We start from the raw sequence: 23,610 nt of genomic DNA on the forward strand, positions 1-23,610 counted from the left end.
CCTGGTAGGCTCCTTAAAGATGTCCGCTGCATGCTTGAGGACCCCTTTGAGCATAGGCAGTGTCTTTACAGATTTTTCCGAAACTGAAAAGGTGTCGAACAGAAAGTCTTCCTCAACTGGGTCAGAATGCATGTCCACATCATGATTAGCAGCTGCCCTCTCAATGAGTGCATGAAAACCTGCAGAATCCTCTGTAGGGGATGCACGTGTACTGAAAGTCTGTGGGTCTTGTCCCATATCTTGGGTGCCTTGGTCCCCAATGACATCATATGAATCTGGCTGTGCCTCAGGTTCATTGACTGGGAATGTGTATTGTTCATCTTCACCATAGCCCTCACTTTCAGAGTGGTCTGGAGACGGTGTTGGGCTCCTTCCCGGAGGAGGCTGGATAGGTTCCATGAGGCCTGAGGCGTCCTGTGGAAACTTTTTCTTCTTTAGGGGGATGACATAGGATTCCACCGGCTGCGAAGTGATCTTCCTTTTATAAAGGGTTAACTTCCCCCTGTCCGCATCTATGAAACACTCCGAATCCTCTTCTTGGTCGAGCACCTGACCTGAAGATGCCCCTGCCGTAGAAGATTCCGACTTCTTTGGCGTCGATTTCGATGAAAAGGCCTTCGGCGCCACTTTTGGCGGTAGAAGGAAGAGGAGTTTACTTGCGGGCTTGACCGGGACGTCTGCCGCCTTTTGCGTCGATGGCGTTGGCGTCGACGAAGAAAAAGCCTTCTCCCTAATTCTTTGTAGTGAAGAAGCAACGAGAGATGCGTCGGTGACCGATGTCTTTGGCACCGACGAGGTGGCCTTGCCTTCGGATGCGACGTTCCGTTGGTCTTTTGGAGGGATGGACGGCGCCGACCCCGAGTCATTGGAGCGATGCGCAGATGTCCCCGTTGGAGCCGGGGCTGTGTCGCTTGCTTTGGCTGGCTTTGCCGGCGCCGGCGCGCTTGTCTTGTGCGTGCCACCCTTTTTAGAGGATCTCTCCTCCGGCGCCGATTTTGACCCTGTGGAATCGCCGTGTTTCTTCGACTTCTGCGGACCGGAGGTCGACAGAGTCGATGAGGCAGCCGGTTTATTTGTCTTTGCTGTGACGACCGCCATTTTAGGGACGATTGAGTCCTTAACTTTCGGTTTTGGTTTTGGGTCGGCCATTGTAGGTGCAGTCGAGACCGTTGCTTTCAGTTTCGGTTTCGAAACCCTCGGCACCGCAAGTATGTCCGTGGCCGGGCCAGCAGGCGGGGCCGTGGCTTGCGCTACAGGGTCTTGGGTAAGGCCGACAGGCGATCCCGCGACCCTCTCCTGATGTTCGTCAACTTCGGGGCATAGCTCGTCCCCTGAGCTATCTTCCGCGGCCCCATAAACCATATCGTCGTCCCCTACCTCGTCGACGTATTCAAGGCCTTGACCCACGACTCCGTCGTCGTCATATTCCGGATCAGCCTCGACCTCCGTCTCCGGCGGGGAGATTTGAAGATGATGGCTCTGGTCCTCCTCTTCTTGGTCGTCGAAGATGTTTTCTGGATCCGGGGCCGCCTGTTTGGCCACAAGGCGCACCGCGCGCCGAATCGTGAGAGTCTTCTTCGACCTGAAACTCGCACAGGCCCTGCAACTTCCTTCGTCATGGTCTGGCGAAAGGCATTTATTACAGACCGGGTGCACGTCTATATGTGGGTATTTGGACCCACAGAGCGGACAGAGCTTAAACGGGCTCCGCTCCATGTTGGGAACTTGGTGTCGAGTCGCGATGAGAAGGCCTCGATGTCCGAAGAGTGGTAAAAAACTCCGCTGATTCCGGCTCCGAGAGACGGAAGAACTCGAGACCGTATGCAAACAATACCGACGTAAAGAACCCAAAGCCTTTTGGCCTTTAAAATTGATGTTTATTCGGTTCCGACGGAGAGACGTCGAGACCGCATCCGAACCCAATGGCGGAAAAAAACAATCTGGGGATGGAGCCGATGCCCATGCGCACTGTAGTCCAGGGGAGGAGCCACCCATCTCAGGATACTTCGAAGACTCTTCCAGGACAACAATGTGCGATCATCCGGACCCAACACTAGGTGGCGATCTAATGCTAAGATATGAATTTAGCAGCCCACATGCCTCGAACCTGGAGTTACAGGACAGAAACTACTCCTTCTGTAGTAGGGGATCTCTGTATATAGTCATAATCTAGTGAATAGAATGGCAAGCCCATCCCCACACCAAAGCGGCGGTGGAGAATAATACATAACGCCACTACTGTGCGAACAAATTCCGCAGCGAAGCCTGCCCAACCTGAGCGTCTGCTCTGGAGTCAGTGTCCAGGCAGTAATGCTTAGCAAAGGTATGAACCGACTTCCAAGTGGCTGCCTTGCATATTTCAGCAATCAGCACGTTACGGAGCAGAAACGTCGTGGCAGCTTTGCCCCTGGTGGAATGAGCCTTAGGCTTACCTCCTAAGGTCTTATTAGCTTTCTGATAACACAATTGTATGCAGGACACAATCCACCTAGAAATGGACTGCTTAGAGGTCGCAAGACCCCTCCTGACCGATCCATAATTGATAAACAACTGGTCAGACCTACGAATATCTTTGGTTTTATCCAGATAAAATTTCAACACCCTCCTCACATCCAGGGAATGGAGAGACCTCTCCGCTGGGGATGAAGGGTTCTGAAAAAACGTAGGCAAAGTTATAGTCTGGTTGACATGAAAATCAGAAATAACCTTGGGAAGAAATTTAGGGTGAGTACGCATAACAACCTTAGCAGCATGAAATACAGTATAAGGTTCATTACAACACAACGCCTGAATTTCACTCACCCTGCGGGCCGATGTAATGGCCACGAGGAACGCCGCCTTCCAGGACAGGTGCTGCAACGAAGCCTTATGAATAGGTTCAAAAGGCTCCTTCATCAATCTGGACAGCACCACATTCAATTCCCATGAAGGCGAGGGAAGCCTGACAGGAGGGAATACTTTCTTCAAACCTTCCAGAAAATCTTTGATCACAGGGATCTGGAAAAAGGAAGTCTGTGAAGGGCATTTCCTGTAGGCAGTCAACGCAGCAAGATGCACCTTAATGGAATGGACATTAAGGCCAGACTGCGCCAAATGTAAAAGGTAAGGAAGGATGACATCTTCCTTGCAGGTCGTAGGATCATGGTTCTTAGACTGGCACCAGATACATAACCTCTTCCACTTATAGGCATACGACGTCCGAGTGGAAGGTCTCTTAGACTCCTTCAGTATGTCCATGCAATCATCGGGCAGATTCAAATGGCCATATTGCACTATCTCAGGAGCCATGCCGCCAAACTCAAAGACGAGAGGTTGGGGTGCAACATCCGTCCCCCGAACTTCGTGAGAAGGTCCGGCCTGCACGGCAACCGAATGTGAGGAAGGAGAGACCGGTGAAGTAGGTCCGTGAACCACCACTGCCTGGGCCACTCTGGGGCGATGAGAATCATCCGAGCTCTGGACCGGGCCAGCTTGATGAGCACCGCCGGAATCAGGGGAATGGGGGGAAAAGCGTACAGAAAACTGTTCGTCCAGTTGATCCATAACGCATTCCCCAGCGTCCCTTGCTGGAAGTACCTGGAGGCGAAGTCTCTGCACTTGCTGTTTTCGGCGGTGGCGAACAAATCTACGTCTGGAGTTCCCCACCTTGCGAAGACTTCTCCTAGTCCTTGTCGTTTATGACCCATTCGTGGTTTTCCTGGAGCAGTCTGCTCAGTGCGTCTGCCTGAACATTCTGCACACCTGGTAGATGGGTGGCCGTTATCGTCAGTCCTCTGGCCAGGAGCCAGTGCCAGATCGTCTGCGCCTATTGTGACAGAGTGCGCGATCTCGAGCCCCCCTGCTTGTTGAGGTAATACATCGTGGTGGTATTGTCCGTCTGTACAAGCAGAGAGTTGGTCCGGAAGGACGGAAGAAAGGCCTTCAGCGCCAAGTGAACAGCCCTGAGTTCCAGGAAATTGATGTGATACGTGGCCTCCATCGGTGACCACGTGCCTTGAATCTGTAGAGTCCCGGAGTGCGCTCCCCATCCCAGAAGAGACGCATCCGTCACGACAGTCTGTGTGGGAATGTCCTTGTGAAAGGGAACCCCTCTGAGGAGATTCTCCGCCGAACACCACCACTTCAGAGACTGAACAGCATGCAGCGACAGTCGAATCTTGTCGTCCCAAGATCCTTTCCTCTGATCCCACTGGTCCTCCAAGCACTCCTGCAGCGGTCTCATGTGCAGCCGTGCGTGTGGCGTCAGGAAGATACAAGAGGCCATCGATCCCAGTAGAGAAGACACCGTCCTCACTGTCGTAGATGGAGTCGTCATAAGAGCCTGAGCCTTCCGAAGGAGTGATAATCGTCGCTCTTCCGAAGGAGACACGCTTGCTGACAGCGTATTGATGGAGGCTCCCAAGTACTGTATGCATTGGACCGGAGTCGGGACAGACTTGGCCATGTTGATGTGCAGTCCCAGCTTGTTCAAGAGAACGCACGTCTTCTGGAAGTGTGCTCGCGCTTCCGAGAAGGAGGATGCCTTGATCAACCAATCGTCCAAGTACGGGTAGACGAACACCTTGTGCTTCCTCAGGTGCGCTGCTACCACCGCTATGCACTTCGAGAACGTTCTCGGCGCAGACTTCAGTCCGAATGGGAGTACTGTGTATTGATAGTGATTGGTGCCGACTTGGAACCGCAGGAACTTCCTGTGTTTGTGTGCAATGGGCACATGGAAGTAAGCATCCTGTAGGTCTATAGCGCATAGCCAGTCTCCCTGTTGCAACTGAGGGTAAATCTGATGCAACAACAGCATGCAGAACTTTTCTCTGCGAATCCATTTGTTTGCCTGTCGCAAATCCAGAATGGGCCTGAACTCGTTCTTGTCCTTCTTGCGAACCAGAAAGAACCGGGAGTACAGACCTCTTCCTCTATGAGACCAAGGTACGTCTTCTATCGCCCTTTTCCTCAACAGGACATCCGCTTCCGCCTGAAGCTCGCGCAGTTGAAACTGCGAGCTGACCGGGGGAATAGCTGGAGGAGGGCTGGTGAACCGAAGACTGTATCCATTGCAAACAATATTCAGAACCCACTTGTCCGGAGTAATTTTTCTCCACTCTGCCAGAAAAAATTGGATGCTTCCCCCTACCGGAGTGGGTAACGGATCCGGGGGAAGTAAGTTCCTAGGGCCTAGACCCAGCCTGGCCCTTGGGCGCCGGAGCCGACTGCTGGCCTCCCCTGCCCTTTGGCGCTTCTGGAACGGCTTACGAAACTGCTGTTGCTGTTGAGAGTGCCCCGAAGCCTGCCCTCGTCCTCGGCCTTGTCCGCCGAACCGCCGTTGGAAGGGGCGGTACTGCTTCTTGGTCTCTTTGGGCTTCTCCAGGCCCACAGCCGTCAGCGTTTCGGCCTCCGCCTTCATGCGGGCCATTTCATCATCCGCATGCTTCCCGAAGAGGGTCTCACCGGAGAACGGCAGATTGGCCACCCTCCGCTGTGCGTCCGGTTTCAGGGACGTAAGCCGGAGCCATGCGTGGCGCCGTTGGTTGATTCCGTGGCAAAATCCGTGAGCCGCCAACAGGGAAGAGTCCGCTGCCGCGCTGATTATCTGGTTGGCCACCAGCATCCCCTCACTCAGGACTTCCATGAAGTCTTCACGCTGCTCCCGAAGTAAATGCTCCGGAAAGCGCTCGAGGGAGTCCCAGAGGGCGCGGTCGTATCGGCCCAACAGAGCCGTGGCACTCGGCGCTTTCATGGAGGTGGCGGAAGTTCCACAGACTTTTCTCCCCGCCGAATCCATCCACCTTGACTCCTTGTCCGGGGGAACCGTGGAGGACGGAGTGGTGGCATGCTGCTTGCGGGCCGCCGTGACGATGACAGAGTCAGGCGGAGGCTCCGTTCTCAAAAAGGCCGGATCCGAGTCGGGAGCCCGGTACTTCTTTAGTAATCTTGATGGAGCCGCCCTCGTCACCGCCGGGGTGAGAAACAGAGCCATAGCCGGTTCTTCCAGGCCCGGCACCAGAGGCAGGAGAGGACGAGACGGGTGCTTTTGATGTAGTCTCGAAAATGACCGACGTCTTCGGAGTAGGCACCGTCAGGGATATGCCTAGCTTCGCAGCGCCCCTCAACAGGACGTCCTGAAACACCACCAGGTCATCTATCGGGGACACTCTGGTGTCCGGTGACCCCGATAGGGTAGGGGAATAATCCCTGGTCCCAGAGGACCTCGTGTGTGAGCGAGATTCGCGCCTCCTACAGCGGTGTCTCGATCTCGTGGATGATCTGCGCCACGATCTCTCCTTCCTCCCAGAGCGAGAGCGAGACCTGCCAGCTCGTGGGCGCTCCTTCGGTTTACGTGGAGGGGTCTTCCTTGGTTCCTCACGGGGTTTCGTCGGTTCCTCCCAGGGTTTCGGTTTTGGAGTCCCCTTAGGAGGAACAGGCAGGGACGCCAGGGAAGTGGACCTCGGAGGAGGAACCTTCGGCTGCGGGGTGGGCCCATGCGGAGGGACCGGAGGTGGAAGAGGATCTCCTGAAGGCAGTGGCGGTTTGGGTGGAGGGTCCTCCTTAGGAACAGGGGGAGGAGTCGGAGTCCTGGGCCGAGATGGCGTGTACACTTCCGAGTACACCGAGCCCGGTGACTCTTTAGGCGAAGGGCGCGGAGAGCCAGCCCCATCAGCAGGCGACCGCTTCCTCTTGCGTCCCCCACTGGAAGCAGCGTGACTCCTGGGACTAGAATCCCTTTTGCGCCGTTTTGGAGAGGGTGACCGACTCCTCGACGCTGACCGCTGTCTGCTGGATGCAGAGCGACGCTTCTCCGGCGTCGAACGACGCTTCCTGGACTCCGGCGTCGATCGCCGTCTCCTCGGCGTCGACCCTCTTCTCCTCGGCGTCGACCGTCGACTCCTCGACGTCGACCTCCTCTTCCGCGACGACTCACGTCGCCCTCTCGACGTCGGGCGTTCCGTCTTAGACGACGAACGCCGCCGTCTTGATGTTCCCGACGTCGAGGAGCCCCTCGACGTCGATCGACGGTGTCGCCTCGGCGGCGACCGACGGTGTCGCCTCGCCGGCGAGCGTCGGTGCCGCTTCGACGGCGAGCGCCGATACACGTCACTTTGCCTTCGGCGTCGGTAGGAAGATCTCGACGTCGACGAAGACGATGAAGTCGACGGTGGCTTCGACGTCGGCTTCTCCTTCGACATCGAGCCGCCACGGCGTCTCGACCCGGAGCCCCGGGGAGAAGGGGAGCACGCCGTCGTCATCCCTCTCGACGCCGTCGTCGATGCCATCGACGTCGACGGAGAATGGGACCGTTTGCTGGACTTCCTGCCCCCGGGGAGCCCCCCAGGGGCCTCAGCAGAGGCAGAGGGAACCTTCCCAGGCTGCCCAGACCCACCTGCAGCCCGCAGACACCTATCCTCCAGGCCAGCCAGCCTGATCTTCAATCTGTCCCTCAGGGTCCGAGCAGAAAGCTGCTGGCAGATGACACAATCCTCAGGGACATGATCTTCTGGAAGGCACACGATGCAGACATCATGGGGGTCACTCTTGGCCTTCTTCCTCTCACATGCTGGGCACTTAACAAAAAGGCCAGGCATTTTGGAGCCCCAAAACGCCTAAAACAGCACAAAAAGGAGAAGAGAACACCAAGAAGTAAACTGCAACACTTTTAGAAATCAAAAGTGCAAAAACAATTCCAATAAACCCTTGAAAAAGGGAGAGCTCAATGCCGGGGTCCTGTAAGCAGGAGCTTGAAAAAAGAACTGAAAGTAGAGGGACCTGCTATGCATTCTGGGACACTGGGAGAAGTTCTGGAAAGTTCTCTTAAAATCACAGTATCCTATTTAAGCCACATAATGGCAGCCTATGGGGCTTGTCTGTCCCTACCTTCCTCTCTATCATTCCAGAGTCTTTGACTGGGGGAGGCAGGTTTCTCTATGGTAGAAACTGCAGGCTGTTTTATGTGTGGTGTTTTTTTGGTGGAATTTCTAGTTGAAGTACTGGACAGTGTAGCCTGTGGATATAGGCTGCATTATTTGTCTTTAAATTCTCTCTTAAGTGTCTTTGCAGTTTCTGCATTATTTTGACAACTTAAGAGATTATTTTTGATTGCCGGGGTCCACGCACATGGGCGGGACTATTCACTAGATTATGACTATACACAGAGATCCCCTACTACAGAAGTCCAGTTCCTGAGTCGCTGAGTCTTCGGGTTCCGGCAGGAGCGTCGACAAAGCAAACCGGCAAGTTACTGGTGGTGCCTGTTTGCACAGGGTGGTCACTCCTTGACCACAAGGGAGATGTGTTCCGTCTTCTAGTGAGTATAGAACGTCGAGGGTCCAAGAGTTTTGTTTCAGAGTTACTGTCCAGGATAATCTAAAGTCTCTAGACTCAGCTCCTATCTTTATACCAATTTTAGGGGCTGGATTACCTGCTAGGTCCCTCCTATGGGTGGACCCTGAGAAGGACCACCCTTTCCCTTTGTCCAGTTTCGCGCCAGAGCGGGGCTGGAGTGCCCCAGCAACTGGTTTGAACCGGGCTATGCATGGAGCATCTTGTGTGCCCCAGGAAGCGTCTGGAAAAGCATCTTTCCATTGAACCCACCCTGCCCCAATACACTACAGGCTGTCTGGGGAGGTGCTAACATCTCCCTCGACAGGAAACCTATTGCCCAGGCCTTCCTTGCCGGAGTTTCGTCCAGCTGCAGGAGGTCAGACTCGTGTCTGTGGCAGTAGCATCCATTTTGTGACGCTCAGGCTCAGTTTAACTTTAAACGGGTAAAGCAGTAACTACATGTCTTCTCCCTCTAGAAGAATGGAATGCTACCCCCGCCACCAGGACTTTGGGTAGTATTCCAAAGCATATGACACCTTACACGACATGTTTTGATAAAGCCAAACCAAAGTTAGCACTAACCGTGAGGATTATAATGCACTTAAGAGTATATGGTATGGCTATATCATATAACAGCTATAAGGACATGGTTCCGAAAGCTGCAGAAGGGCTCAGCTCATGCTAGAGCCCCCTCTCACATAAGACCAAGCACTCTGCCGTCAGGATTGTCAAGGCCTGCCATAGGAGTGACTTATAGGTATATATATAAGGGTAGATATAGGTATACTATATCTAAGCAAGGGGTTATTACACCATCTTGCCCAAGCTGAGTGATCAGCCTGTGGTGTCATTTTGGATGGCCAGCCAGGGGTGGCATAATACATGCTGCAGCCCCTGGTAGACCTTGGATGCACCTATGCCCTGGGTACCTATGGTACACTATACAGGGGCTCCCAAAGGTGACCCAATTCCCAAATAGGTATGTACCTAAGGTACATGGAGTCCATTTTATAGAGAGAGCAGATAGCCTGGGGCCCTGAATAGCAGGATCCTAGGCCAACTAAGTCAAAAAAGAGCTAAACACTAGGCAAAAAGTTGGGGTAACCATATAGTCAGATATCCACCTTCCTACATTGATGGAATTAACGAACACTGCAAAGACTAATTCACAGCTCACTGCAAAGAGTTGCGCAAGCTCTGTGAGGATCACAGGGCGAGGTAGCCGGAGAACGCGACAGACTCCTGCACGGCAATATGTCATCACACACCGGATGCAACAGGATAAATCGAAGGCACTTATAGCTGCAGCCACGTTTATGCATACCTCGGTAGTGGAGGCTCGGACCTCCTCAGAAGACGGAGCAACGCACGGATCGGACTCTGAGGGCAGTGTGGCTCTGTTTCCATCTGCAACCCCACAAGTTATTAAAGAATTATATGGCTGACTGTACCCGCAAGTATATGTTATGTAAGTATAAGCTGTTCTTTCGCAAATGTCTGCAGTAAGGAGGGTTTCATGTGTAATGTTTATTAATGATTCAGTCCAGGTTCTGTTGAAGTTCGTCAGTACTGTTATGGACAGAGTGCACCACATGCGAGGCGCTGGCAATATCCCCCACATGGCGAAGGTGCTATGCATGACCGGTGAGTTTTTTTTATTGTTTCAGTTAAGTTGTATGATCCGGTATAGTGGGTGACCAGATCGAGTATTGGGAAGTTTAGACAAAGGGAAAGTCTTGCGGTATGGAATGCAAATGCTACTTACCAGTATGCATCTGTTCTTGGCATGTAGGGCTGCTGACATTCATATCTGTGCATAGATCGCCGCCTAGTGTTGGGTCCGGATGATTGCACATTGTTGTCCTGGAAGAGTCTTCGAAGTATCACGAGATAGGTGGCTCCTCCCCTGGACTACAGTGCGCATGGGCATCGCCTCCATCCCCAGATTGTTTTTAGCCATTGGCAGAGATAGAGTGAAGTATGTGAGTGATGACCATGCTATGAGCATATATATATACATATGAATGAATACTGCAGCTGCTACAGGCGCCGGGGAGGAGGGTGGGCCGTATGAATGTCAGCAGCCCTACATGCCAAGAACAGATGCATACTGGTAAGTAGTATTTGCAGTTCGAGGCATGTGGGCTGCTGAATTCATATCTGTGCATAGAATACATAGCGTCCCTCCATTAGCGGCGGCCGCCCGTGCCAGCTGCAGCAGTCTGAAAAAGTGTTTTGAGAACAGCCTGACCAACAGCTGCCTGCTGTTTGGAATGCACGTCTACACAGTAGTGTTTAGTGAAAGTATGTGTGGTAGACCATGTGGCTGCTCTACAGATATCTTCTAAGGGAATGTTACCTAGGAAAGCCATAGAGGCCCCCAACTTCCTGGTGGAATGGGCCCTTGGTGGGATAGTGAGAGTGCGTTTAGCTTTAGCGTAACAGATTTGAATGCATTTCACGATCCACCTAGCGATCCCAGCTTTGGAGATAGCGTTTCCCTTGTGTTGTGTGGCAAAAGCAACAAAAAGTTGCTTGGTTTTGCGAAAATCTTTTGTCCTGTCTACATAGTACATCAAGGCTCTCTTAACATCAAGGGTGTGGAGCATCCGCTCCGCCAGCGTCTCTGGGTTTTGGAAAAACACCGGCAACTCAATTGTCTGGTTTATATGGAATTGAGATACAACCTTGGGTAAGAATTTAGGGTTAGTACGGAGCACAACCCTGTTAGCATGCACCTGGAAGAAAGGTTCTTGGATGGTGAGCGCCTGCAGCTCGCTAACCCTCCGTAGCGATGTAATTGCTACTAAGAACGCAACCTTCCAAGTCAGAAACTGAAGCTCACAAGAGTGCAGTGGCTCGAAGGGAGGACCCATCAGCCTTGTAAGAACCACATTGAGGTTCCATTCTGGAGCTGGTGGGGTCCTTGGTGGAATGACTCTTTTGAGTCCTTCCAGAAAAGCCTTGATAGCAGGGACCTTAAAGAGTGACAGGTGTTGCCTATTTTGGAGGTATGCTGCCATAGCAGACAAGTGAATGCGGATGGAAGAGTACGCCAGATTGCATTGATATAGGTGGAACAAGTAACAAATGATGTTTTGAATGGAAGCATCTAGCGGGTCAATATTGTGGTTAGCACAGTAGATGACAAACCTCTTCCATTTAGCCGCATAACAAGCTCTAGTAGTGGGCTTCCTTGCCTCCCGAATGATGTCCATGCAATCGGGAGGAAGATTGAGGTAGCCAAACTCTAGGACTTCAGGAGCCAGATCGCCAGGTTGAGCTGTTGCGGATCTGGGTGCTGAATGTCGCCATGGCTCTGCGTCAGAAGGCTGGGAGTGAGATGAAGCCTTTGATGCGGTACCACGGAGAGTTCCAGAAACGTGGTGTACCATGGTTGGCGAGCCCACGTTGGAGCAACCAGGATGAGCGTCATCGAGTGCTGCCTGAGCTTGCGTGCCACCAGCGGTATCAGAGGTGCTGGGGGAAAAGCGTACGCAAATCTGCCTGACCAGTTCATCCACATCGCATTGCCCTGTGATTGCGGGTGTGGGAACCTGGCGGCGAAGCTTTGGCATTTTGCGTTCTCTTTCGTGGCGAACAGGTCTATCTCTGGATGACCCCACTTTTGGAAGTACGGTTGGAGTACTGATGGATGTATCTCCCACTCGTGCATTTGATGGCTGTGCCTGCTGAGCAGATCCGCCATCTGATTGTCCTTGCCCGGGAGATGCTCTGCCATGAGGAAGATGTTCCTCTGAATGGCCCACTTCCACATGCTCTGAGCCAGATGAGACAGCTGCGGAGAGTGTGTGCCTCCCTGCTTCTGAATGTAGTACATGGCCGTCATGTTGTCCGTCCGGATCAACACGACTTTGTTGCACAGATGTACTTTGAATGCCTTCAAGGCCATGAAGATTGCCATCAGTTCCAACACATTGATGTGCATCTTCCTTTGCTGTAGTGTCCAGAGTCCCTGCACTGTGTACTGGAGTACATGCGCTCCCCATCCCTGGAGAGAGGCGTCCGTTGTCAGGATAATCTGTGGCACAGGCTCTTGGAATGGTCGGCCTTTGCAAAGGTTTTGTGGATTCCACCAATGCAGAGAGTTGTATGCCCGACCGCTCACCAACACTAGGTCTGTCAGTTGCCCATGAGCCTGAGTCCACTGACGTGCAAGGCACTCCTGAAGCAGACGCATATGTAGTCTCGCGTGCGGGACAATGGAGATGCAGGAGGCCATCATGCCTATCAGCTGCATGAACACCTTCGCTGGAAGCGAGTGCTGAGGCCTGAACCGCTGGATCAGCGCCTGGATACTGGCGATTCTCACTGAATTTGGCTGCGCAGTGGCTGCCAGAGTGTTGATTGTCGTGCCCAGATACTGTCGCACGTGGGCGGGCTGGAGATGGGACTTTGGGTAGTTCAGAGAGAATCCCAGCTCGTGCAGGAGATGAATGGTGCGTGACACGTGGTCGACGCACTGCTGTTCTGTCTTTGCTTGAATGAGCCAGTCGTCCAGGTAGGGGTAGACGTGGACGTTCTGGCGACGGAGATGCGCCGCCACAGTCGCTAGGCACTTTGTAAAAACCCTTGGAGCCGTGGTGACCCCGAACGGCAGAACCCTGAACTGGTAATGCTGGTCTTGAATCGTGAATCTGAGATACTTCCTGTGGGAAGGATGCAGGGGGATATGAAAATATGCATCTTTCAGATCCAGTGTAGCCAGGAAGTCTCCCTGCTGAAGCAGGGGGAGCACTTGCTGTAACGTGAGCATATGGAAGTGCTCCGAGAGAATGTACCAGTTTAGGGGCCTGAGGTCCAGGATGGGCCTGAGGGATCCGTCCTTTTTGGGGATCAGAAAATACAGGGAGTAAACCCCTGTTCCCCTTTCTTGCAATGGAACGAGCTCTATTGCCCCTTTTTGCAGCATGACTAGAACTTCCTGCTGCAATAAGGTCAAGTGCTTGCCGGACATAGGACGGCTCCTTGGGGGTATGTTTGGTGGAATGGAAGTAAGTTCCAGACAGTACCCATACTGGATAAGAGACTTGACCCACCTGTCCGTGGTGATGGATTTCCACGCTGGCAGGAACTGCTGGAGTCTCCCCCCGACCGGTGTTGTATGGTCGGGGGGCAGTGACAAGACGTCACTGCTTGTTGGCGGTGGTGGACCTGGAGCTGTTGTTTCCACGTCCCCTGCCCTTGACGTTATTGCCTCTGTAGCCACCTCTACCCTTGTTGCTGTACGAGGTTTGGGTGTTACTCTTGTAATACTGTGTGGACTGCGATGCCTGACCTCTTGAGGTGCCTCTGGAATTGGAGCGGCGAAAGGAACCACTCCGAAACTGCTGACTTTGGAGGGCCCCCATAGACTTGGCAGTTTCCGTATCTTTTTTCATCTTTTCCAGTGTCGCATCCACCTCAGGGCCAAACAGGTGGTCAGGATTAACTGTTTGATTCAGTATTGTAGTTTGAATGTCGGGTTTGAACACTGAAATTCTAAGCCAAGCATGCCGTCTAAGCAACACACTGGTGTTGATCGCCCTGGAGGCTGTATCTGCCACATCTAGTGCACATTTTATAGATGCATTCGTGATGAGCTTTCCTTCCTGAATCAGCATTTCTCCTGCCTCCTTGTACTGGTCAGGCAAGTGTTGCAGTAGTGATTCTAAGGTGTCATAATGAGCCCTATCATAGCGTGCAAGTAGGGCCTGTGTGTTAGAGATTCTCCAAATATTAGCTGCCTGTGCAGCAATTCGTTTGCCTGAGGCCTCAAAGATCTTGGACTCTTTGTCTGGGGGAGGAGCGTCACCAGTGGTCTGCGAGTTCGCCCTCTATCGAGCGTTGGAAACAACCAACGAGTCCAGTGGCAAGTGTCCCTTGATGTATGTTGGATCCGAGGGCGCTGCCTTATATTTCTTGTCAATGCGAGGGTTGACGACACGCGCCCGGGTGGGCTCCTTGAAGACCTCCGTTGCGTGTTTGAGCACCTCCTTAAGCATTGGTAGTGTTTTGACTGACTTCTCAGCCACTGAGAAAGTGTCGAATAAAAAGTCCACATCCACAGGGTCCGAGTGGAGCTCGACGTCGTGGTTAGCCGCAGCTCTCTCGATCAGAGCGTTGAAGGCCGCCGAGTCCTCTGTCGGGGACGTCTTGGCTGCAAAAAGTTGCGTGTCCTGGCCCGACTGCGGGTCCTCCGGGTCGCCTCCGGCCGACCAAGGTTCGTGCTCCTCCTCCGGATCCGAGTACGCCGGATAGTTGTACTCGGCGTCTTCGTCGTCCGCATCGCCTGCGGCGGAATGCGTTGGCGAGTGTCCTAGGGCTTGTGGAGACATAGGTTCTACCAGAGCCGAAGATTCCGCAGAGTCCCTCTTATTTTTGAGAGGGATCCGAAAATGTTCCAATACCGGCTCCGTGGTGATTTTCCTCTTGAGGAGAGACAGTTTCCCGGTGTTGGCGTCGATGATGACCTCCCGACGTTCCTCTTCAGCAAGCGGCTGGAGCCGAAGCTTTGACACCACCAAGGCAGCTTTCGGCGTCAATACCTCCTTTGAGGGCCGGCCCTGTTTCGGCGCGAAAGCCTTCGGCGTCGACTTGGGCGGCAGGATAAAACGGATAGGCGTCTGCGCCTTCGCAGGCTTCGGCGTGAGCTTAGGCGCCACAGTGTCCTGATCGGGAACCACACCGCCCTTCCGTATCCGCTGCAGGGATTCCGCTACCTTCTTCGTTAAGGCCGGAGAGGGCTTGACCGCCTCGAGCGATTTTCCCGCGTCGAGAGTCGGATCGATGGCAGGCACCTTCTTCGGGGCCGACACCTCACGGGCCCTGTCCCCAAGGGCCCTGTGCGCGTCGTCGCCCTGACGCTTCTTTGGAGCCGTCTTCGGGTCCACGACCCCTTTCGGCGCCGACGCAGCCGCGTCGGTCGACTTCGCCTTCGGCGCCGACCCCGAGGGCTTCGGGTCGGCCATCTTGGCGTGGCTCTTCAAGTCGGCCATCTTGAATTCTTTGGAAGTTGACGCCTCCAGAACCTTCTGCCCCAGCGCAACTTTCACTTTCGGTTTCGCATCCGAGGGTGCGTGACCAGACGGCTTCACTTTCGTTTTCAACAACGGGAGTGGCGCCTCAGAAATGTCCGTGACCGGGCCCGGAGGCGGGGACGTAGGACTTATAAGTAGATCTTGGGTAAGGCCCGAAGGCGATCCCTCGACCTGGGCCGTATGAAGGGGATTGACCCCTGAGTCCGGTTGGGGATGCTCCTCCTCCGAGCTATCCCCTACAGTGGCAATAGCCCGCTCGTCGTCCCCTACCTCGTCGGCGACTTCGTCAAAGTCCTCATCACCCGCGTCGTAGGCCTCCCCTTCGGACGCGGGACCAGATTCCGAACCTTGTACGTCGTCCTCGTCTCCAACAGATTCTTGGAAAATGTCGTCTGGTGGGGGCGCCGCGGTAGCCGAGAACTTAGCCTGGAGCCTATTGGTCCGACGAATCTTCAGAGTCTTCTTGCACCGGAATTTCGAACACGCCATGCAGCTGTCTTCGTTATGGTCCGGTGACAAGCATGTATTGCACACGGGGTGCACGTCGAGGTGTGAATATTTGGAGTTACACACCGGGCACTTCTTAAACGGTGTCCGCTCCATAGCAGAAATGTAGTGTAGGCCCGTCCGCGCCGAAAGCACGCGGAAGGGTAGCAAGAGTTCGGAGCTGAGAGTCAGACAAGAAACCCGAACGCAACTATACCGACGCCCAGCCTAAAGACCTTTTGGTCTCGAGTAGAAAAGTTGAACAACTATCGGTTCCGACAGAGGGAACCGAAACACATCCGAACCCAATGGCGGAAAAAAACAATCTGGGGATGGAGGCGATGCCCATGCGCACTGTAGTCCAGGGGAGGAGCCACCTATCTCGTGATACTTCGAAGACTCTTCCAGGACAACAATGTGCAATCATCCGGACCCAACACTAGGCGGCGATCTATGCACAGATATGAATTCAGCAGCCCACATGCCTCGAACATGGGAAACTGAGCTCTGTTGGTTTGTGCATCGCATGCACTCCCCTAGAGCTGCAAGAAAGTTACGATGACTACACAGGGTAAATACACTATAATAACTTTGAATATACGGGGTATGGGGACAGCGCAGAAGCGGCATAGGGTACATGCGCAGTTCCAGTGTCGCAAAGTACAAATAGTTTATTTGCAAGAATCTCATATGATAGACAGTGAGGTAGCGAAGCTGCGCAGGAAATGGAGGGGGCAAATCTTCTCCACCTCCTACTCCAGGTATGCGAGGAGAACCACTATTTGGGTACGGTATGGAGTACCGTTTATGGCTATAGAACAGAGGGTGGACAAACTAGGTAGGCACATATTTGTGAGAAGTGTGTTAGATGGGCAACCTGTCATATTGGGCACAATAAATGCTCCGAGCGTGGAACAAGATAAGTACTGGGACGTAGTAAGTGGTGCACTAGCGGGGTGGGAGTCGCAGCCATGGATTTTGGGAGGTGACTGCAATGCGGTACTGGACATGACCCTGGATAGGTCACATCCGCCACTACATGGAGCAGGTGTATTCAAGCAAGCCAAGGAATTGGTTAGATGGACAAAAGGTTGGGAATTATGTGACGTCTGGAGGATGAGGCACCCCACGCACAGCACAGGGAATATTCCTATTACACTGCAGTGCACAACCTCCATACTAGAAAAGACAGGATATACTGCTCCGCCAGGATAACAATGCAAACGCTCCACGCCACGTACTTACTAAAAACCTTTTCTGATCATAACTTAATAGAGGTGACTGTGGCTTGGGGAAGGGTGCCGACTCCGGTTCCTACATGGAGGCTCTGGCCGCAGCTGCTGGAGGACTCAGCATTCCGTAGCGACCTGTTAGAAACCATCAATCATTATTTTACAGAGAATGGTAATACGGCGACAAGCAGGCTAATAGAATGGGACGCTTTTAAATCTATGATATTGGGAAAAGCGATAAGCACGACAGTGGGCGCCCGACAGGAACTTCATAAGGCTCTGATAGATGTAGAAGAGAAAATGGGTACGCTAGAGCAGGAACCTATAACAAATGATGACCAAAAGGGTCCACTGCAAGAAGCAAGAATAAAACAGGAAGAGCTTCTGGAGTCTCTGCGGGTTATTGACTATCAAGCATATACGAGAAGGGCCCACGCTGAAGCAGATAGGTCTGGGGCTCTACTTGCTAAATTGATTAGGGATGCCCCCCACGGTGGTCATTCATGAGATTGCGACAATGGATGGGACGATAGTTACCACTCAGGCAGATATCAACAAAGCTTTTCGACACTATTATTATTATTATTATATCTGATTTTGTAGAGCGCTCAGCTACCCGTAGGTTTCCCGGCGCTAAGAAGACAGAAGTAAGAGAGGACAACGGAAGTTTAAGGAAACACTGCTACATTATATAGTGCACCAGACCAAAACACGATGGTACAGACGGAAGACTTCCTCTCCAACTTGACATACCCATACCTCACACCTGCAGCCCAGAAAGATTTCACAGGACCCATTACCCAATCTGAAATTAGAGTACCAATAAAGGGACTCCCGCGAAATAAAACCCCTGGTATGGACGGGCTCCCAATAGAATTTTATAGTACGTACGCTGACACCCTTGTACCACAATTGGAACTGTTATATAAAACAGCATGGGAAAAAGGGTTGTTACCACACACGACGGCACAAGCATTGGTAATATCACTTCCGAAAGTTGGGAGAGACCCCACAGATATGGCCAACTACCGACCGTTGTCCTTGCTAAGTACGGAATATAAAATCCTAAGCAAGGTATTGGCGAACAGGTTATTGCCCCCACTGTCCAAGTTAATCCATATTGACCAAACAGGTTTCTTGCCATCACGTAGCACATCGCTGAATATTAGGAAGTTACACCACTTGTTGACGGAGGCCCGAGTCGATACCCACATGCGGGCTGTCTTTCGCTAGATCTGAGACAAGCCTTTGATTCCATTAACTGGGAGTAAATGTTCCAGGCCCTGACGAAATTCGGGATACCAGAAGGGTATATCGCCTGGTTACGTCTTTTATATAGGGCACCTCCGGCACAAGCCCGTACTGGTAGCCACATTTCAGAGGAATACTCCATACATAAAGGGACTAGGCAGGGCTGTCCCCTATCGCCTCTTATTTTCATACTGGCCCTGGTGCCATTAGCCATAAAACTGCGAAAGGAGTTCACAGATCGGGGCATATTGTTGGGAAACTCATTGCACCTCTTTTCGGCATACGTAGATGATATCATTCTATACCTACATGACCTTAATATGCCCATAACCGCAATATATGACACGTTCCGCCGCTTTGAAACTGTGTTTGGATTAGCCATTAATGCGAGAAAATCACATGCTTTTTTCTTCACAGAGCATGTAGACACTGCAGGTATAGACTTTGGAGACGCTCAATTAGTGGTGGCCCCGGCAACCTTTAAATACTTAGGGATACAAACTTATAGGACACACACCGACATGCTGGATGGTAGCTTGCACAAAGCGATCCGAGCTCTGCGATCCAGCATTGCTTTCTGGATGGCATTGCCACTATCTGAGATGGGGTGGGTGGCTCTAACGAAAATGGTGGTACTACCACGGCTATTGTACTATTTCACTAATCTACCATTAATCGTGACGCAAGCCACGTTTAAATTGCTGAACACAATGTTTATTGAACTTATTTGGGGGACCAGTAGAAGGCGTATAAGCTGGAAGAAGCTGCAGGTGGGCATTCGAATGGGAGGCCTAGGAGTCCTAGATTTGCGTGCATATTACTATGCCTGTCAGCTGCAGTGGCTATCCTATTGGACAGCGGGGCGCAACTTACAGGAAATAGGGTACACAGAGACAGATGTAGACAACGGTACACTACACGGGCTATTATTACCAGGTAGCAGACCCCCGAGAAACCTTCCCCCATTACTGGCCACAGCGCTCCGATCCTGGAAGGCGGCGATACAATATACACAAACAAACCCTGCATATGCAGATAACATTCATTTACTGGGAATCCCGCTAGCGGGAGGCACACTCACGAAACGCAAACTGCAGCTCTGGCTGGAGGCAGGGGTTTGTTTGGAGATGAAATATTGCTGGACCATGACACTTTTGTCAATGAAACTGGGGTCCCGGCACATTTATACATAATACACACTGCACTGATGACATACATACAAACGCACTGGGCCCCACGTAGGCAAGAGCCCCCTACTAATGAATTGGTAAAGATGGTACATTATATGGGTAGAGGTAGACACCTTATAAGATGGCTCAACACAGGCATTAGCTCGAATACGAGAACCCCTCTAGACAAAGTAAGAACTGCATGGGCGGGAGACATAGGAAGGGATACTAACAGATAAAGAATGGATGAAGATACTGGACCACCCAAGGAAGACATCAAGGAACGCAAAATTCAAGTTCATACAGACAATGGTGTTGCACAGGGCTTACCTTACTCCACATAAACTAGATAGAATGTTCCCCCAAACACAGCATCACTGTCCGAGATGTTTGTCGGAGGAAGCTAACGTATTACATATGTTATGGGTCTGTCCAAAAGTGTGAGGATACTGGGACACTGTCAGGCAGGGAACAGGGGAAGCGGCAAGCCGGGAAATACAGAACACAATAGAGGAATGCATTTTAGGGCTCCACAAACCAACGTCTAAGCACAAGGTGAAACACCGATTTATAAACCTAGCTATGCGTAATATAACCATGAGATGGAAATCGCGAAAACCCCGGACGTGACGGCCTGGCACACAGAATTATTGCGCTGGGGCACAGAGGAGAGCGAGCGCTACGTAGAAAAAAACCTCAAGGGCCTGCGGAAAACACCAATAGCGCTGGAAAGGGATGTGATACTAGAAGCCATTAAATCCATAGATGATGTTTAAGGTGGCTGTACCTTCTACGCGACGCGCAAATAGGGGGGTGTGGGGTGTGAACGCAGGGATCCACCAGGAGCACTTATCGAACTATAAAGATGCGCAAGATTAAGACATACACGTGAGAAGAGGGGGGAGTTGAGACCGCTGTGCAGAAGGAAACGTGAACTGCAGAAATTATTGCATAAGAAGTTTATGTACGGATAGGTCGCAGCAGGATTATGTTATGGCTATATGTAACTAATTACAAAATTGGCTGCTGGTATTATAAAGATGTAATGTGGTGGCATCGAACTACAAAAACCCAAAAAAATGTTTTAAAAAAAAAAACATGGTGCTTGGAGGTATAGAGAATCAAAGCGGTCACAGATCACACTCAGAAAGGTTTCACAGAACGAGATGATTTTAACAAGATAGGCTACAGACAGCAAAGAGGCTGAGGAACACCCTAAAATGTCAACTTCCATCAGGCATTGCATCCAACATCCATGTTGATGGTTTACAACTCGCATATGAGACTTGCCGATATCAAAACAAAGAACAGAGTAAAGCATCTATTTTTCAGAACTATATAACGAGTACTACAATTCTAAGATTTGGTAAGATCTCAGTAGAACACAATACCTGATTGTTCTGCCAGTTGGGACCAAGTAGGAAGTTGATCATGTGCCTGAGGGCAGAATGTTTGAGTAGAAGATCACTGGCTCTCAAACCCTGCTAAAGAAAGTTTTCTTTATTAATGACACTTTAATTATTAGGATTGCACATTTGCTTTTACCAAAAATGTCAACACAGACATGTTACTAAGAAATAAGAAATGAAAGCTAACTGTTGCATTGGTTTTCTGAGCTTAACTGTTTATTCTACTTATGAAGGCCTTGGAAAATTCCACAACGCAAAAAGAGGGACATAGTGTTATCTTTCAGAATTGGTTACAGTCTACGTAACGAACAAGTTACTTACCTTCGGTAACGATATATCTGTAAGAAACATTAGTTAGTGTTAGATTCCTTACCTTAGAATATCCCCAGGCGTCAGTCTGGATCCGGAAACTTTTGCGTAGCAGTACCCCTGCGCGTCGGTAGGCGTCGTCTGCAGGCGTCCCCTGCGGCTCCGCGTCCGTCGTCGGCGTCGTGCGCCGTGATGACGTCGCTGGAGTATATAGACGCCGCCTCCGCGCGCTGACATCAGTTCTTTGTACACAGCTTTTCCGCGCCAGGAGACGCAGAGCCATGAGAGAACCAACACTGGTGCCATGTAAAAAACTAGGGCCCTGAAAGGGATGTCCTTAACCCTAGGTATCAGTTCGCAGAACGGGGAGGATGGGTGGGTTCGGTAAGGAATCTAACACTAACTAATGTTTCTTACAGATATATCGTTACCGAAGGTAAGTAACTTGTTCATCTGAAAGAAACACGTTAGTGTTAGATTCCTTACCTTAGAATACATACCCCAGCAATACCAACCCCGGTGGTGGGTCTGCGAACCAATACAATACTACACCAGAAAGTCCTGGAGGACAGAACGGCCAAAGAAGCCATCCCTCCGGACTTGACTGTCCAGGCAGTAGTGCCTCGCAAAGGTGTGCAGCGAGGCCCACGTAGCCGCTTGGCAAATGTCCTGCAAGGGGACTCCCCGGCCCAGGACAGTGGTAGCCGCCGTGGCCCGAGTGGAATGGGCCCTCAGCCCAACAGGAGGCTCCTTCCGAGCCAAAGAGTAGCACACTTTGATGCAGAGGACGACCCATCGAGAGATGGTTCGTTTACAGACCGCCCGTCCCTTCTTCGCACCCACGTAGCCAACAAACAGTTGGTCATCCACCCGGAACTGGCGTGTGCGATCCATGTAAAATGAAAGCGCACGTTTTGGGTCCAGACGATGGAGCCGCTCTTCATCCTTTGAAGGATGCGGGGCGGGAAGAAGGAAGGGAGGGTGATGGACTGCCCGATGTGAAAGGCCGAAACAACCTTGGGCAGGAAAGAAGGTCTAGTCCTCAGAACCACCTTGTCAGGATGAATGGACAGGAAAGGAGGTTGGACAGAAAGAGCCTGGAGCTCACTCACTCTCCTGGCAGAGGTGATGGCAACCAGGAAAGCCGTCTTTAAAGTCAGGAGACGAAGAGGACAAGAATGAAGGGGCTCAAAGGGAGCACACATCAGAAAGGTAAGAACCAGTTACAATCGGGGATTTGAACAAAGAAGGCTGATCAGGAAGCCTCAAAAAGGCTGAAAGGGCAGAAAGGTAGCCCTTGATAGTGCCCAGAGCAGAGCCCTGCTGGGCAAGAGAAAGAAGAAACAGAAGAACCTCCGAAAGAGGGGCAGAAAGAGGATCCACAGCCTTTGCTGTGCACCATGCCACAAATCTGTTCCACCGACAGGCGTATACCAACTTAGTGGAGGGACGCCTGGCTGCCAGAATAACATCACAGACTTCAGGAGGCAAGTCAAATGGCCTCAACTGCCGCCGCTCAATCTCCAAGCATGGAGGTGGAGACTGGACAGGTTCGGGTGGAGGACCGTCCCCTGCTGCTGCGACAGAAGGTCCTCCTGAAGGGGCAGGCGGATCGGGGGACCGACTGACATGCTGAGTAGCTCGGGATACCAGTTCGAGCCCAGTCCGGAGCCACAAGGATAACTTGGGCCCGGTCGCGCCTGATCTTCTTCAGCACTCTGGGCAGAAGTGGTATAGGCGGAAAGGCGTATAACAGACCGCAACTCCACTCGCGCCGAAAGGCGTCGCCGTGCGAGTGCCGTCTTGGAAACTCCAACGCGCAGAACTGATGACATTGCGCGTTCTCTTCGGTGGCGAATAGATCTAACCAAGGCTCTCCCCATTGCAGAAAGATGCCTTGCGCCACGTCCGAGTTCAGACGCCATTCGTGATCCATCGAGCACCGACGGCTGAGTTCGTCCGCCCTGGCGTTCAGAGAACCTGCCAGGTGTTGAACCGTCAGAGTCACGCCCTGACGCTCCAGCCATTGCCAGAGGCGCAGAGCCTCCTGGCAAAGGGTCCATGACCCCACACCGCCCTGTTTGTTGCAGTACCACATGGCGGTGGTGTTGTCGGTGAACACCTGCACTACACTCCCGTTGACAAAGGGGAGGAATGCCTTCAGTGCCAGACGAATCGCCCGCAGCTCCAACAGATTGATATGGAGCCGGGACTCCGCCGGAGACCAGATGCCTCTGATCTCTGCCTCTCCCAAGTGGCCACCCCAGCCCTGGAGGGACGCGTCCGTCACGACAACGTGCTCCGGTTGGGGAAGGGAGAGGGACTTGCCCCTGACCCAATCGCGGTCCGTAAGCCACCACTGCAGTTGTCTCGCAGTGCCCTCCGAGATCAAGACGTGGTC

General features: G+C 52.2%; 1 protein-coding gene across 3 annotated transcripts in view; it reads right to left on the reverse strand.

Annotated features, from left to right (window-relative positions):
• Positions 1-23,610, reverse strand: part of USP24 (ubiquitin specific peptidase 24) — a 1,909,144-nt gene that overhangs the window by 266,669 nt on the left and 1,618,865 nt on the right. For 2 of the 3 annotated variants that reach the window (XM_086952711.1, XM_086952707.1), the window contains exon 57: positions 20,883-20,975. In XM_086952711.1, the coding sequence (XP_086808837.1) occupies positions 20,883-20,975 (93 nt within the window). The remainder of the gene's footprint in view (positions 1-20,882; positions 20,976-23,610) is intronic. The other variant, XM_086952716.1, reaches the window with a different exon arrangement.

Source organism: Lissotriton vulgaris, chromosome 1_1 (assembly GCF_964263255.1).
Source record: "Lissotriton vulgaris chromosome 1_1, aLisVul1.2, whole genome shotgun sequence".
Classification (NCBI taxonomy): Eukaryota; Metazoa; Chordata; class Amphibia; order Caudata; family Salamandridae; genus Lissotriton; species Lissotriton vulgaris.